Genomic DNA, 15,916 nt, shown 5'->3' on the forward strand with positions numbered 1-15,916 from the left:
CAGTCGTGACGGAGATCTAAATAATTTGAAGCGTCGCAGCAGGTTGCCGTTGGATACCTGATGCTTCCATCATGGCTGCATAGGACTTGGGGACATCTCAGACAGGCTCTCTGGTGTCTGGTTAAATATTCATGCTGTTGGATCTGTTACACTGGTTACTGAGCCTTAAGCAGCCTGCAGAGCTTAGTGCCACTTTTTTAGCCGCAAATTCCCCCTTTCTTTTTGGGCAGCGCCAGGTGGCCGTGCCGGCTGTTCCTCTTGCTAATAAGGTATGAAATCAGACCATCATGAGGCTCATCAATGAGATTAGGGCCATAAAAGTAACACTCAGCTAGTATGTTTCTGCAGGCTCGGGTTATTTACAGCTTTGAATTCTATCCAGAAGCGACACTCCGGCAATTTGCATTGGCCGTGCTAAACATTTGAATGGAAATCCAGTCATAAATTAACATAGATCCATTTGAGCGTGCGGGAGCCCGAGTGGGAAGGACCCAAGTGGGTTTGCCTACAGCTGAGGTGAGGCGTCAAGGAACACAGAGCGGGCTGTCTAGACTTGCTCGGTCTGTCTGCACGTTTTGTTGCAGTATCGTGGGGGCGGCTGGGCGACGGCCTACGAGGCTACTCGCGTACCAACTTCTTGTTTCTTGAGACACGTTGGCATCAGATAGCGCACGAGGAGCGTTTGAATCCAAGTAGCAACTCTTTCCATTGTGGCCTTGGGGGAAAACCGCAGAACAAAGAAAGCATTTGGCAGGCTCGCTCTCATGCGCGCATTTGTTACAGCACCTTTAAACATGGCGAGCGTGTTTACTTTATGATCACAACACATAGCTGGGGAGTAAAAGTCAGGTTTTAAAAAAACAAAAATCGATGAAAATACTGTGCTCTGTCATACTGCGAGGAACATATGACCCGTTTTTGCCAAGCCCAAAAAACATGGTGAGGCTGCATTCAGGCTCCATACACAATGTTTCCACATTGTATAGAATGGAAGGAAACCACAAGATATATGGTACCATCTGGCTGTGAATAGATTTGTGTCAAAGCCCACTTTTATTGCCCGATGAAGGCGGGGGGGGGGGTGATTTTCCCATGCGCCGACTCACAGATAGTTACACGCTGGAGAATGGGTGGGGCGACCATTGTGAATGCATCTGGAGAATTCAACGGCGTCAGGGTTAACGGCTGTTTTAAAGGCACTCCACAGCTTTTTCGGTTTTGGATTTTCCTCGAGGGTGCCTGATAGTCACATTTTAACTCCTTCCAAGCCACAGAAAATCCCATTAGAAGAAATATGTTTGTCATCTGTGATCATGATAAAACTAATGTTTGTCAAATAAAATGTCAAATTTTTCAATAAAATATGCCATAATAACCAGAGACCTGCTTATTAAATATATTCATGTCTGCGACAGACAAACCAATCAGATAACAGAATGCTTACTGTTACTATGGGCTGGGTAGTTTACCGGTAATTCTGATTCTGGTAAAAATAGTTTAAAATATAAATTCAAAAATCCAAAATTCATTCCAAACCCATGAAAAAAAATACATGTATTTTCACTTTGCAGGGACTTTTAAGTTATGTTGGCTAGCAATACTTATTTTTTAGGCCCTGGGCAGATTAGATTGACACGGCAACACGTAGATGATCAAATCTGATTGGACATAAAATAAATGCAAAGTCTGCATGCACAGACGAGAAGCAGTGCAGCCAAGAGAAACGCGGTGAAACGAAGAGAATTGACTGTTGAGAGTAAATTAATCCAATTTCATGGAATAAAATTCTCGTTGTAAATGTAGGTCAATGCTTCTCATAGTGTTTTGGCCGGCAGAGAAGGCCTTCCTGGCCCTGGCAGCCAAGCACTGGTACAGAAGATATAAACATTCTAACATTGAGAATCAGCTCCACATTTCAGAATAGGTGTTGCAAAATAACCCCAAAACAAACCAAAAGACATTAAACATACCTTTGACGCTTCCAGTTGTGAGGTTTCGGTCATGCTCATGAGATGTCAGAGATGTACCGCAATGTGAAAGCATCACGCTCTGCGTAACCGTGGTTTGCTATAAGGAGAACCAACTTGTTATAAGGACAAACATGAGCATATCACATGTTGAAATCTTCGCAGACAATTGCGAGGTCAAATTGGAAAGACGTCATCCGTCTACCACATGGCCGCAGTCCCACGGCACTGGATGCAGAATTGATTTCAATTCCTCTTTGATGAAGGGATATTGGATTTTCATGACCAAATTTGAATCACCGTTTCTTTTTCCATCTTATTTATTTATTATGCCATGTTTGATTTTGAATTAAGCTTGTCTGTAGTGAGTGGAGGTGTCTTGATGAAAAGTCAATTAGTAAATCATTGGATCATCTTGAAAGAACACAAATAATTTGTCTTAAAAAAGATTTGCTGTTTAGTAGGGGTCACTCGTTTACGCTCATTTTTCACGGCTTCTAAAGGGCATTTGCAAAAGGATGATGGTGTTTCACACAGTGTAGTCTGGTGGCCGGTCCATGCTTGAAAGTGGCGCTGGATCTTTGCCCAGAGGAGCTTGTAAGTCATGGGTGGAAAAACACTGTGCGGGCCGGTTATAATGTAAATTATGGCAAAAGTGCAGAATGCTCATTCAGACTTTTAATTGTTTTTAAGAAAATGGAAGCTATAAAATGTAATGTGGTTGTTTATTATTGCACTTGATACAGGCAAACACACCTGAGTTACTGAGATGTGAATGACCCAACTTACAAGTTTTTCGAGATTCCGATTTTTGTTGTTGTTGTGACATGGTTGTTGTGAACTCAATTCACTTCATAATAAGCAGCACTTTGGCAAATAGTGAACAGTTCTTAATTGTTTTTTTTTGCCACTCCCAGTTGAAGTTTACTGTCTAACTAAACGTAAAACAAAGCGAATCACACGTCATGTATTTAAAACAACCACACAACCTTACCCGTGGCTAGCTTAATGCTAACATAAGATGAAAAACGCCATTGACACGCTATTAATTAGCATCTCCATAGCGGTTTTAGAACCCTTGAAGTAACAGCTATTTCAACACAAACGGTGGAGCAACATAGGTAGACTGACAATATCACAATACTCACAGGAAAATTTGGTCTTTATAAATCCCCTGTGGGGGAAAAATAAAGTATCGCAGCTGACGAAGTCACTTGAGAATAATGAGTGAATACTGTACTGACAAACATGGAAGAGAGTGTCTCTTCTTCGTTTGTCTGTATGAATGTGTTACTGTGGATTGTAAGTGGGCCGATAGGAAGGAGCAACCGAAATGAATTGAATTAAAGCATGAAATCATAATGCAAAAACGGTTTAATGCTGCTATTTGATCATCCCACTATTAATGTCTGATTTTTGTTTTGTCCAGGAGAGCGTCCGTTCCCTTGTACATGGCCCGACTGCAGTAAGAAGTTCGCCCGCTCCGACGAGTTGGCCCGGCACTACCGTACCCACACAGGAGAAAAGAAGTTCGGTTGCCCGCTGTGCGACAAGCGCTTTATGCGAAGCGACCACCTAATGAAGCACGCCAGGCGCCACTCGGATTTCCAGCCCGGCATGCTCAAGAGGCCCCACAGCAGCGGTGTGGGCGGGGTCGGCGGTGGGGTGCCGGGCCACGCCGCGCGTCCCGGCTCCCTCAGCGATTACAGCCGCTCGGACGCCTCCAGCCCCACCCTCAGCCCCACCCTCAGCCCCGCCAGCTCGCCTTAAACTGAACTTCGCACTTTCCGCCACCAGCGCGGCCGAGGCGCGTGTTCTTTTCATGATAACACTCGTGTTGTTGCACACTTGTCAGCGGCGATGCCCTTCTTTGCTAATCCTGCGCTTGCTATGGTGTACCCTACTGTACAGAACTGCTTATTGTAGTGCAATGACATGTGTAATCCTAGAAGAAGGTAATGCCTTTCCCAGATGGCAATATTTCCATTCTCGACCATATTTCTTGACTTTTCTTCTAATTGTCTGCGTGCAACAACTCAACATGACTTAGAAGAAAGACAACAGGAGTCTTAACGTAATGTTTGTCTTTCATTGTTCTTTTCAATTTTGTTGTTTTAAACGGGTGATGAGAAAGGGCACACACACAAACAGACACACACACATCCACACAAACAAACACATGCACTGTTGGGTCAAAAATCATCCAAATTGGGTGAAACAGCTGACACGGCACTGGGTCCAAAAGGGAGCCAGCCAATGTTGGGTTATGAATACCCAGCACATTGGGTTGGGGATTCGATGCAGCATGTTGGGTCAAGATATTGATCCATCAACGATTTAAAAACTACCCATACTGATAAGCTATCAAGAAATCATCCAGATTTTTATGACCAACATTTTCTCAGAGAAAGAAAAAGCAATGTTCCCCTGTTAGGGTCCCCAACTCCCATAGGTTGGTGTTACCCATTGAGCCATGCAGCTGCCTGTAATATTTTCCAAGAATGTTGCATTCATTTTCAGTCAACTTTGTACACAACTCAAAAATAGCGACCACCTACAGCTCTTCAGCCCGCCCAAATTCAATCTTCAACCCAATCTATGGGTCAAAATACTGAACCCATTCTTCAGTAAAAGTAACCCAATTGCTTTGAAATTCAGTTACCCAGCGAGTGGCTGCGGAAAACAACCCAGCATTTCATTTTTATTTTTTTAGTGTACACACGCTAAAGAAAACAACAACAAACACCTCAGGATTGAAGACAGTTTCTCTTAACACCACAGGACTTCACACAAAATGCACAATATACTCATCACTTTACTCCGAAGTTCAACCGCTGGTTGGATTTTTCGCCCTGCTCAGGGATGGCCTTGTTAGCTTGAACAAATGGAGAGAAACAGTCGCTCCACACACATACACACAATATGTCTATATATAGATGTATAATTATACACAGGGGTTTGTGTATGCGTCTGTAAGTGTACAGGTATTTACGTATGTATATCAAAACAACATTGCACTCTTTTCTTTTACGTCGGCTTCACTTTTCCTAAAATAAACAACGTAATCATAAGCCTCCTTTGCGACAAAACGATGCATCAAAGCTGTAACGGAAGCCCCCTCCGGCATTTATCCGTCTTTGCCTTTTTCCACGGAACCATGCGGAAGACCTTTGCTCCAACCGTGTGCGTTTCGATGTGCCGGCTGCATCCCGCAATCAGATCATTGAAGACGAGACATCTGGTTTAAAATTTTGTCTTGACGGCGACAATAGCCGTTACGGCTCTTGAGACCACCTCCAGGAAATTGGACTGTCAGAGCCGTTTATAAAGAACAGCGGTGCAGAAAAATGTCGGCTTTTAAAGACACTACCCCCGTACTTGCAGCATCTATTCTCTGGGCGGATATTTATCGCGGCAAACACCCAGGATTGCGTTATAAAAATACGTTTCAAAGCAGCTGTTTAAATAAAAATGGACAAAAAGGGATGACTCGCACAAGCATACCGGGGAGAAAAAAAAAAGTACGAGAGAGTAGAATGGAAGAAGTGAGGCGCAGGGATGATTTGAGGCCTGCAAAATACGCCGCAAGAAGCGTCATGAAGGCTAGCATGTCGCCAGTCTGGCTCTACCTGTCCCGTTAAGACGTCAAGCTGTCAGCTTTAATGGAACTTGTGGGGGTTAAACACAGTGCAAAGTGTATGTGGAGCTATCTGCGACGTTCAGACGGGAGAAGGCGCCTCCTGATATAACGAGTGAAGTTTATCACAACTTGAGCAGAGGAGGAGACACCCTCGTTTCCTGCTTATGCAAATGACCCAACTTCGCTCACTCATTTTGGCGACAGACTTGAAACTTCATCCAAAGGTATATATCAAATTATAAATTTAAAAATTATAAAAAAGTATTGTTGTAAAACAATATACACTTAGGGAGGGTTCAGTCGGGTTTGGCAGGCTTTGGAAGTGCTGAAACACTGAAAAGATGGGCATAAAGACCATCCTGAAATTCCCCCCCCCCCCCCCCCGAGATCCCCCGACTGATTTTTTTCTGAGTCACGATGAGTTACACCAAAGACAAACGGCACAAAAAGACCGGATGTGTTGCAGATAGTTCGTTCAATTTGGCCAAAGAACATTTAGGATATCCTCAATTACATTTTTCTTTTCTAGAATTAGCATTTCAGAGAGATTCAATGTTATTGTGTGCCGAAGAGAAATGATGTCACTTGTGCCATTACTGATATCTACAATTCTGATATCTACCAATCATTTGGAATCTGCGTTGTGAATTGCAGATAGCGATCAGAATTGTAGATATCTACAAGTTGATTCTCTCCCCGCTTCAAGATATCCGATATTTACAAATTGGGTCTGACTGATCATAATCCCACATCAAGATATCTTTAACTCACCTCAGATACTAAACGCAAAGTACAGTCGCAGATATCTTTAATTCGATTGTTCCCCCCCATGCACGTGGATGGCAAAAATGACATCATTTGATCATCATGTCCTTGGCGAATCCGGATGCAGATGCCAAGTTCAGATTTGCTGAGGCATTTTCGGCATTAGAAATCTCGTGTGGTTTCACAACTACTCAATTATTTTCCAGATGTCTTGATTCAAAAATAAAACAAACACAAGTTTATCGACGATGGTTCTGGATAGTTAAAATCATTTTCTCATCTTATGCACATTTTTGTCTGACATCGTATATTCTGCTCTTATGAGGTGGATATACAGTACATGTTGATTGTACCTTCTGCCATCTAGTGGAAGAGCAGTGAATTGTTTTGCCTGTCACTATACATCGCTGCGATAGATAGACGAACAATTTTTTTTGTAGCAAATAAATCACAATTTGCCGACCGATTAAGTGAAATAGGATAATTTCCCGTGGCCCACGAAGATTTCTGCAGTACCCCTTCCATCTCGAGCAAGCAGTGGGACAAATCTTAAACCGTTAAACAGCTGCTTTTGAACGCCTTTGAACAAAAAGAACATATCCTGGTGGTTGTGCCACTCCCGTGAGAAAGTCCACTTATGTGTCGAGACGCACACGATGAGTCGGGCAAAAAATAAAAATAAACTTATGCAAACGGCTACCGCTTATCCAAACTAGTACAGTCTGCATCCCCGTGCTTGGAAATGCAGCCATCCGCATTGCTTTGATCCCATCGCATCCATCCAGACCGTTGCCATGGCGAGTGATCGTATACTTGCTTCACCCCTCTCCCCCGGCGCCACGAGCATGTTAACAACTCCCGGCAGGTGTACGTCCATGAATGGCGAGCCTTGTCTCCCAGCTCGCCCCCGCCCTGGGAGCCATCATTCTTTTCAAAGAAGCAGCTCTGTCACATCCCCGGCAAGACAAAACAAAACATCCCTTAGATCCAATCCAGCCAGTCCCTTCACTTTTGGTAAGAGAAACCACTGCGCCGGGGGGGTGTTTTCAATCCTCTTCAATGCTGTTGAGCGGCTTTTTGTGCAGGTTTGCATGCTTTCTTAATCCATGAACTGCACAATGACCTCAGGTTCTATGGGATGTATACAGTATGGGGGTGAGGGCATTATTTGTTCTCACTGCTGGTCAGTGTCCACTGAACACCCCCCCTTCGCCATACTCAAGGCCCACCTGCCTCATGTCTTCACAACATCCTGCCTGAGTGGCAATTTGGGCTCCCTGTGGCTGAAATGAAACAACCCCTTGAAGACACCCAACACACACACACACACACACACGACGACATGTGAAAGAGGAAATGTCCCCATCCATCCTTCCATCCATGTTCTGACTGTACCAAAACTACTTGAACAATTCAACACAAAAGGCCATTGTACACCATTTAGTACATTTTAACTTTTTTTTAAAATGACAATAATACACCTTTTTTTCGGAGAGAGGGCTTTTTTTTTTGTTCAAGTTTCCATCATCTTTGCGTCATTGATGGTTGAATTGTTAAGTTTTTGTTCCAAAAGAGCAGCCATCCACTCACCAGAGAGCCGTTGATGTCAGGATGATGGGCGCTTGCTTCCACGTAGGCTCCCAAAGTCCTCCGCGGTCCACGAACAGGGAACGTTTGACTGGTGGACGACAGTTAGTAAATGAAACTTCCTGACCTCTTATTTATATTTATTTCACACGGAATGACTTGTTTTTCTTCTTAAATGTTGTTTTCTTTAAAATTAAAGACCTTGGGTGTTACCCACAAAATAACAGAACACTGTTCATGAAAGAAAAACATGGTGGTCACAGACAATAAATTGTAATCATAAATAAAAATAGCAATTAAACAATGAAACTCAGACATTGCTTTGAATTGTGGGTCCAAAAACCCCCCAAAACAAAACAACTCATGAAACAAAAATGTTGTGATCCAGAGAAAACTATTTGACCATTAGGACCTTTCCAACCAAGGTGTGTCCTCTACTTTGCATCGGAGGAGTGTTGAAACTTGAAATTTGTCCGTCAGTCTATTTAAAGGGTGACAAGTAGCCACTGTGCTGTTTGGTGCCATGGTGTGTACCGCACTAAAAATGGACCAGAGGAAGTGGAGGAGAGAGTCGTCTCTCAGGAGATTCATAAAGAAAATTATAGACAAACATGTTCAATGTCAAACCATCTCCAAACAGCTTTTCGTTTGTTTGTTTTTTGTTGTTGGGGGGGGGGGGGGAGGGGGTTCGACACGTGTAGCAGTTAATATTTAGTCCTAATTTATATTAATGATATCTTATGGTGGTTTATCAAAAGTATGTTTTATTTCAGGATCATACGTCTTCAAAACTTTTTTTCTTTTTACTTCTTGTTCATATCGCGCCAAACGCACGGTGTAGCTTCTGCCCGACAAATAGCACAAAAAACAAAACAAAAAAACCCCCCGGTGGATTATTTGTTTCTGCTTGAAGCTTTTTATTCTGTAAATAAATGACGAGTTGTGTTTTATGTATGTTAAAAAAAAAAAATCACATGTCAGGGTCCTTCACTTGCTTCTGATTCCAAGTTGCAAAATGAGCCACACACACGCTCGCCGTCTGTGCTGGTTTAAACATGCAGGATGATGTCAGAATTGAAAAACGATTACAATTCTAATCTTTAAGAAAGGACTTGAACCTGTAAGATTCCTAATCGCATTGTACTGCTTAATAGTTGACTGCCTATTGTTAAAAAAAAAAAAAGCATTCAAATGAATTGATTTCAAGCTACCACGTGGAATTTTCTGGACTGATGTCAAAGTACAGGGTTGGTGGATGCAACTGCGTGCCAAAATATACATGTTCAAGGGTAAATAGCTACTATTAGATATTGTACAGTTTTTTTTAATGCTTTTGTATCATGTACAGGATTTAATGAAGCAGAAAATGTGCATATTTGATATACCAGGCAACATTTTTTTCTGCTTTTAAACCATTTGGTTGTATGGCTTTGCCAATTTTTTTTCTTTTAATTCTTATTATTTAATGTGATCTTTTGGTTTCTGTACGTTACACAAGCGATGTACGGTGGAGCCCCTGTATTTGTAGGGGATGGGGACCAGGCGGGCTCGCGAATAACAAAAATCTTCATGTAATTGATGCCCGTAATAAATGCATTGATAAAATATACACACATACGAACACAACACACACACATAAATGTGCATGCATGCATAACTGAAAAGTAAGGTTGCCCTTAAGCCCCTCCTTCCAACGACAACATCAACAACAACATAAAAGAAGATTGAGAAAAGTTACCGAAAGGTAAATGTGCAGGTGTTGAGCCTCAAGTATGTGGGGTTCCACCATGTAATGGCTTTTGGTCATTTGAATCATTTTAATGCTATAGATGAACCCCGACCATTCCAAAGGTTTGAAAATTGCGCTGTGTTGCTGCTTACATGGACCCGATCGTTGTAGTTTATTTTATTTTATTTTTAGGGTGAAAATGTATCCCAGTTTGGAGTTTTTACCCATTGTGAGTGGTGCACAAGGTACTTTCCTCTTGTTTCCCAAGTGTAATCGCTCCTCGTACTTCCCCTTAGGGGCCCTTTGTGGAGCCAATTAAAATGAACAACATTCAAGAGTCAAGGACATACACGGTGTGTCTTCCTGCTTACACCCCCCGCTCCCACTCCCCCCATTCTTTTGGGATACCTTTAAGACTAGTTAGTGAGGGACTCATTTGTGGCATGGCGCGATTCTTGGGTGTGAAGAAGTTGTTACCAAAGGCTATGAAGGGAAACATGAATGTTGCAGTCATTTGGTTCGGCCGAGGCTGGGCTTGATAATGGACCTTTTTTTTTTTTTCATTCTCAAATCTTGACGTAAGCATGAAAAGAGTTACGTACGCTGCAACGTTATAGTCTTTGGTTGGATGTAGCAGGCCCTTATGAAGAGGAGTCTAGTGCGGGTTAGGAGGCGGCAAAAAAGTGCGTGCTTTTGCCTCTCCGCTGTTTTGTCCTCAGTGCAATGTCGCTTCTCTTGATACCTCGTGTGCGTTTCTCCTCTGTCCATCACCATCAGTTGCCTGTTGTAGTGACTCTAAGGCGCCGCGCCCCCTCTCATCCCTCTCCGGGCCGGCTTCACTCTAATGTAATGTGTAAATAATTCTTGACTCAGCTATGGCCAGTACATTCTCCTATGACCTCACAGTTAACCTTCAGGTGTCTTGTTTTTTTTTTTTTTCTTCCTCTCAGCAAACCAAAATCACTACACTCAACAAGTATTACAGTTGTACAGTACCTGGGATTTCAACCACATGTAATGTAATGTGCTGGTCTTAGCTGCTCTGCTGTACCTTTCTATGGCATTATTTTTTACATGTTAGACGATATATTGTGACCATGTCCTATGCAAATATGAAAAATAACAAGATTGTTGAACAATGTATGTTGTCATAACTCGTATGCATGGAATAGTGAAGTTTACATTTGGAAATAAATTCATAAAATATGCAGCTCTAACTTGTTTCGACTCGTTTTGTCCCCCCCCCCCCCCCCCCCCCCCGCCCGCCCCATCGTCAAGTAGGCCACAACGTAAGAAAGTCATTCTGAAATATATGATGGACACTTTTAGGAAGTCACAACACGCAAAATGACTGTATGCGTTATTTTGTTGTTTGTTTATAGTCTATTGCTATTTTTTTTCCAAAATAAGAAAAGGAACACTGACAGGTTCTTCAGTTGGCTATTGAGGCTTCACACACAAAGCAGGAATCATAAAAAGTTCAGGCTGAACTGCAGACAGAACTGAATTATTGCCCTCGAAAGCTGCCTTTTCACTTTTTTTCCCAATTTTTTTTTTTTATAACAGCGTCACAATTGATACGAGTTGGACGGCCTTGCAATGAAATCTGCGCTCTCATTGGTGTCTCATTGTCTTTCTGAAACCTCCTTCAAATGCCCTCTACGCTCCCAGGCAGCCGTAGAATGAGATTTTATGATCCCGCTACTGGTCTATAAATCACTGAATAATTTGGGTCCTGAACACATTAAAAAAAAATGCTAATTGAATATAAACCCAGTGGGGCTCTGATGTCTGCAAACGTTTTCAATGAGTGGGGGGCCGGGCTTCAAAGCAAACATGGTCAAGTGGCAATTCTTAATGTAGAGATGGGAACTTTTAGGGAATTCAACCATTGGAGAAAAAAAAAAAGATCCCACGCGACACTCCCCTTGCTCTAACCCACTGGTGTCAAACTCAAGGCCCAGGGGCCAGATCTGGCCCGCCACATTGTTTTATGTGGCCCGTGAAAACAGCTCAAACATGTCAACTTCCGTGATCCTTTTTAAAATGTCTACCAAAATTTTTAATTCTCATATGTAATAAATAAGAGACACATTCTAAGCATTTTCTTGGCACCAAGAGTTGAATCAATAGTTATCCTGGAGTTCTTTATTTGGTTTCAGTCATAACGGCCCTCCAAGTGAAACGGTAACTAAAATGTGACCGGCGCCAAAAATGAGTTTGACACCCCTTAACTTAAACCCTCCTCCTTCTCCCCTAACCTTAATGTGAACCGCAATTCAACAACCCGATAATATGAAAATACCAAACTCCAACCTAGCCTGCACCCTCACGTAAGTCTAAGCTTACGCTGTCCCTACATACCAGTAGAACTACAGTGCTCTTAGTCCAGATTGACACAACAAGCTCAAGTGACCCATTTTGCTTTTGTTTGGGTACGCGCCGCAAGTTGTTTGCACACCGAAGGCAGTGTGTACGCCCAGAAAAAGAGCACAAACATGAGTACATGCATATCTGACCATCTGTCATTTCCATTGCACGACATCACATTTGCTACGCCGAAGGAACCCGAGAGTATCCACGTCGTTGCCGTTTTCTCTCTCTTACATAACATAACTCTGTTGTGGGACACAATCGTGCACTTCCTCATGCAGGCTGGACGATTGTAAAACGTTACTTTGCAGGTCAGCTGTCAGGCAGTTTCCTCTTTGCTCGAAATGCCGCTGTCCGTTTCATAACGATCTAAAGCTTCTTCTTTTGTGTTCTCTGGCTTTTGTTTGGTTTGTTTCGGGGTTTCAGAATTCTTTTTACCATGTACTCTGTCCACTACTTCAGGGGTGTGCTGTACACATAAATGGGCCCTCTCACGTCTCATTGAGGATTAGATGTCATCGGTTCAAGCAGGCTTTTTGGAACACAGCGGAGACAGGCGGAGACCTATCAGCCTCTGACGAGCTTGTTTCTCACACAGACCAGTGTTATTGTTGCAACAGGAAGTACACCTTGTTCCCTTATTTCACCCATGCAAATATTTACTGTAACTACGGGGTATCAACAATGGGTGGGGCGCCACGTTGCTGAGGACTCTTCCTTCCTTTTTGTGTCGCGAGCCAGATTTGTTACATATCGTCAGGCTTGCAACCGGTGTGCATCTCTGCAAAGTCTGTATGGTTGGCTGGTTGCTAGTTGAAGTTGGCGCGAACAGGTTTGGCTCTGACCAACCGATCAGAAGGCAGAGAAATGCTGTCGTGATTGTGGGCCAGCTAGCTGACCATGTGAGCATGAAGTAGAAATCGGAAACAGTCTAATTGCTAAGAGGCTGAAATCTGATTGGACGAGAGAAACACTACAATATTAAGAGAACCTTGTTGGGAATAGATTAATTCAATTTCATGAAACAAATATTGGATTTTTGTTCGAAAATGAAGGTGAGCATTTCTGGTCGTGTGTAAGCCAATAGAAGAAAAGGCCTAACTGGCCCGACCAGTGGGAAAAAAAAAATCGTGTGGACTCAGCAATGCAGCGCGAGACAGGAAGGAAGCGCAAACATTTTAAAATTCTGCTTGATGATTCTGGTCTACACCCTGCATGTCTCCAGGCGGGTTGGAGGCACACAAGCAAGCACACAAGCTGCCACACTTGGCACCACGGCGCCGTTCCCTTTTGCCATCACCGCCATCTTCGCCAAAGGATTGCTTTTCATTTTTCGACCACCTTCTGCATGCTTCCCGTAGCTTTCATAGGCACCTGCCTCGTACGACAAACGGTATGAGGCAATGTAGTTCAAACGACCGCCACCAAAATAACCAAAATCAGAGAATACTTTCTGACGGCGTCAATCAAAATAAGAAAAACTTTACTGTCTCACAATGAAGAAATTCACAATTTATAGCAGCAAAATTTGGACGGAAGAAAGTAGAAAATGAAAAATGAAGAAGAAAATGAATGAAAAAGCAAAATAAAGCATTATTAGTTTTTAATACACCACATCAAAATGCTGAACCCTGCAAGTTTTTTCATGCATCTGCAGATATCCAAGAGCGAGCAAACCATTTTTAAAAAAACACACACACTATTAAAAAGAGTGTGAGGCCGAGAAAAAGAGGGAGAGAGAGATCCATATGTGTGTGTATGTGTGGGGGCATTCTCGGAGGGTCACTGCCAGTCACGTGTGGACCCTCACTGACAATGACACACTTTCTGCTGCGTAATGTGGGTGTGTATTCTGCGCTTACAGAATGTGAATGCAGACACAATGTGGATGTGGGGGAGGGGCTTCGACTGATGGATCTTTTCACTCGCACCTTTGCTGCTTGCAGTGTCAGCTTCTATTAGCAAGCGCAGTCAAGGTGAAATGTGCGCACGTGTAGATAATATATATATATATATATATGTGTGTGTGTGTGGGGGGGGCAGTCTCTGTAATGGGACGGCCATGTGGGTGTAAATCTTCTCTGAGGTGGCTCAGTTCCTGTTTATGGACTGCAGCTATGCAAACACGACACCGATCTGATCTGAGTGGATCGAAATTGAGCACTATTTTGCATTTTTATGCCAAATCTCTGAGTGACTGCCATGTCATAATTGCGCGATCTATCAATGACTTCATCGACATAGGAGCAAATCTGTACAGCTACGCCGGAGCAAAACGGCTTTGAAAATGTGCTTACTACGTCACATATATGGCAGGTAAAAAGTGGACAAACAATGAAGGACAAAATAACCATTGCGTCGTTGTGCACCAGGACTTGGACAACATAGTCAGCTTCTAAAATGAGTCAAAAAGGAGCAGGTGTAGGCCTGGTAAGTTAAGTGTGTAGCAAAAGTGCCGGACACCTGAATGATTGGTGATGTTCATGCATTTTTAAAAAAAAATAATAATGTCAGAGAAGGTGATTTTGTAATTATTATTTTTTTTTAATTTTGGAGGGTTTAATTAATATATTTTTTATATTTTTGGGTGCGGCTTATCTAACTCATCTTTAACAACAAGTAGGAGTACATTGTCCCATGCCCCTCTTCTTTTCCCTGCCTGTACAGCACGACCTCTTCAAACTGGTTGCATGACGTATGCCCCCGACCCTTTCCCCCCCCCTTTGATGGCAACGACCTCACACAGTCAAACATGGCCGCCTCTCATCGGGGTTGCCCTCCGTGACCTTCTCTGAGAGCTAAGCCTCCCTCTCAGCTGGTGCCAGCCACCAAAATCTAGGCTCGTCCCACCGTGCGCTGCGCTTAGGGTGGGTGGCCTCCAATTTGGCATGGCTGAACAGCAGGGAAACACATGCCTGAGCAATCCCAAATCTCGAATAACTGCACAGGCAATTTTAACATTCAAGTCACACAAGCATAATGCTCACATTCTACTAAGACTAAAATGCATCTATTGACAAAAGAGCTTGTTTTTATAAGGTTGCGGGTGAACTTGCGATTATCCCATCTTAATTTGTCCGAGAAGCATTCACTAAGGTTAATTTACTCCGGGACGAAGAACCCCGAACCTCAGAATCGTGATGCTACTAGTCCACTGTACAGCCCACACTCTCCAGTAATTTTAAGCACATTTTTAAAAACCAAACTGTAGTGGTACCTCTATTTACAAAATTAGTTGGTTCTGGAAGAAATTTATTAACTACAAAATTTTGTAAGTAGGGACGCGTTTTCCATGTAAATGCCCTAATCCGTTCCAAGCCCCCTAAAATTGAGACAAATATTTCCTAAAGCATAAAAATGTATCAAAATATGTAACAAATATATTTTACAATTAGATTATTGCACAATAAATGAGAGTTGTGCATAATGTAAAAAACAAAAAATAGAGTAAAGAATAAAAATGATGGTCATTTGACTTTTAACTGCATCCTCACCGTTTTTTGCACTCTTTTGTGCATTTTCTCGCTCAGAAGTGGTTTTTGCCTGGTGTTTGGTCAAGAACTGATCCAAGAACGTTTGCTTTTGTCGGCTACGAAAAATCCTTCAAAAATGTCGAAGACATACATCAGCATAGAGAGCGATCACTTTTTCTTGGTAATAGCCAATGGCGGAGCAGCTATAAATATGTTGCATTCAGGAAACTCGGAGCTGCGAGTAGCAGGCCATACTGTGTTTTTACTTTTGGTATCTTGAAATTTCTTTCGTAACAAGGGGCAATATTTTCCTGTTGAGGCGTTTCGTAACTTGAAAATTTCGTATGAAGAGACGTTCGTAAGTAGAGGTACCACTGTACTC

At 42.7% G+C, this 15,916-nt stretch overlaps 1 protein-coding gene and 1 long non-coding RNA gene across 3 annotated transcripts in view; one reads left to right on the forward strand and one right to left on the reverse strand.

Moving 5' to 3' along the window:
- LOC147206449 (uncharacterized) overlaps positions 1-2,048 on the reverse strand; it is a 23,476-nt gene extending 21,428 nt beyond the window's left edge. For both annotated transcript variants that reach the window (XR_015100705.1, XR_015100706.1), the window contains exon 1: positions 1,971-2,048. This is a non-coding gene — a long non-coding RNA (uncharacterized LOC147206449). The remainder of the gene's footprint in view (positions 1-1,970) is intronic.
- klf13 (Kruppel like factor 13) overlaps positions 1-10,905 on the forward strand; it is a 24,211-nt gene extending 13,306 nt beyond the window's left edge. The window contains exon 2 of the mRNA XM_086109235.1: positions 3,397-10,905. Coding sequence (XP_085965361.1) covers positions 3,397-3,737 — 341 coding nt within the window. The 3' untranslated portion in view covers positions 3,738-10,905. The remainder of the gene's footprint in view (positions 1-3,396) is intronic.
- Positions 10,906-15,916: the final 5,011 nt, after the last annotated feature.

This window comes from Hippocampus guttulatus, chromosome 4, assembly GCF_054856545.1.
Source record: "Hippocampus guttulatus isolate MCC_2025c chromosome 4, RoL_Hgut_1.0, whole genome shotgun sequence".
NCBI lineage: Eukaryota > Metazoa > Chordata > Actinopteri > Syngnathiformes > Syngnathidae > Hippocampus > Hippocampus guttulatus.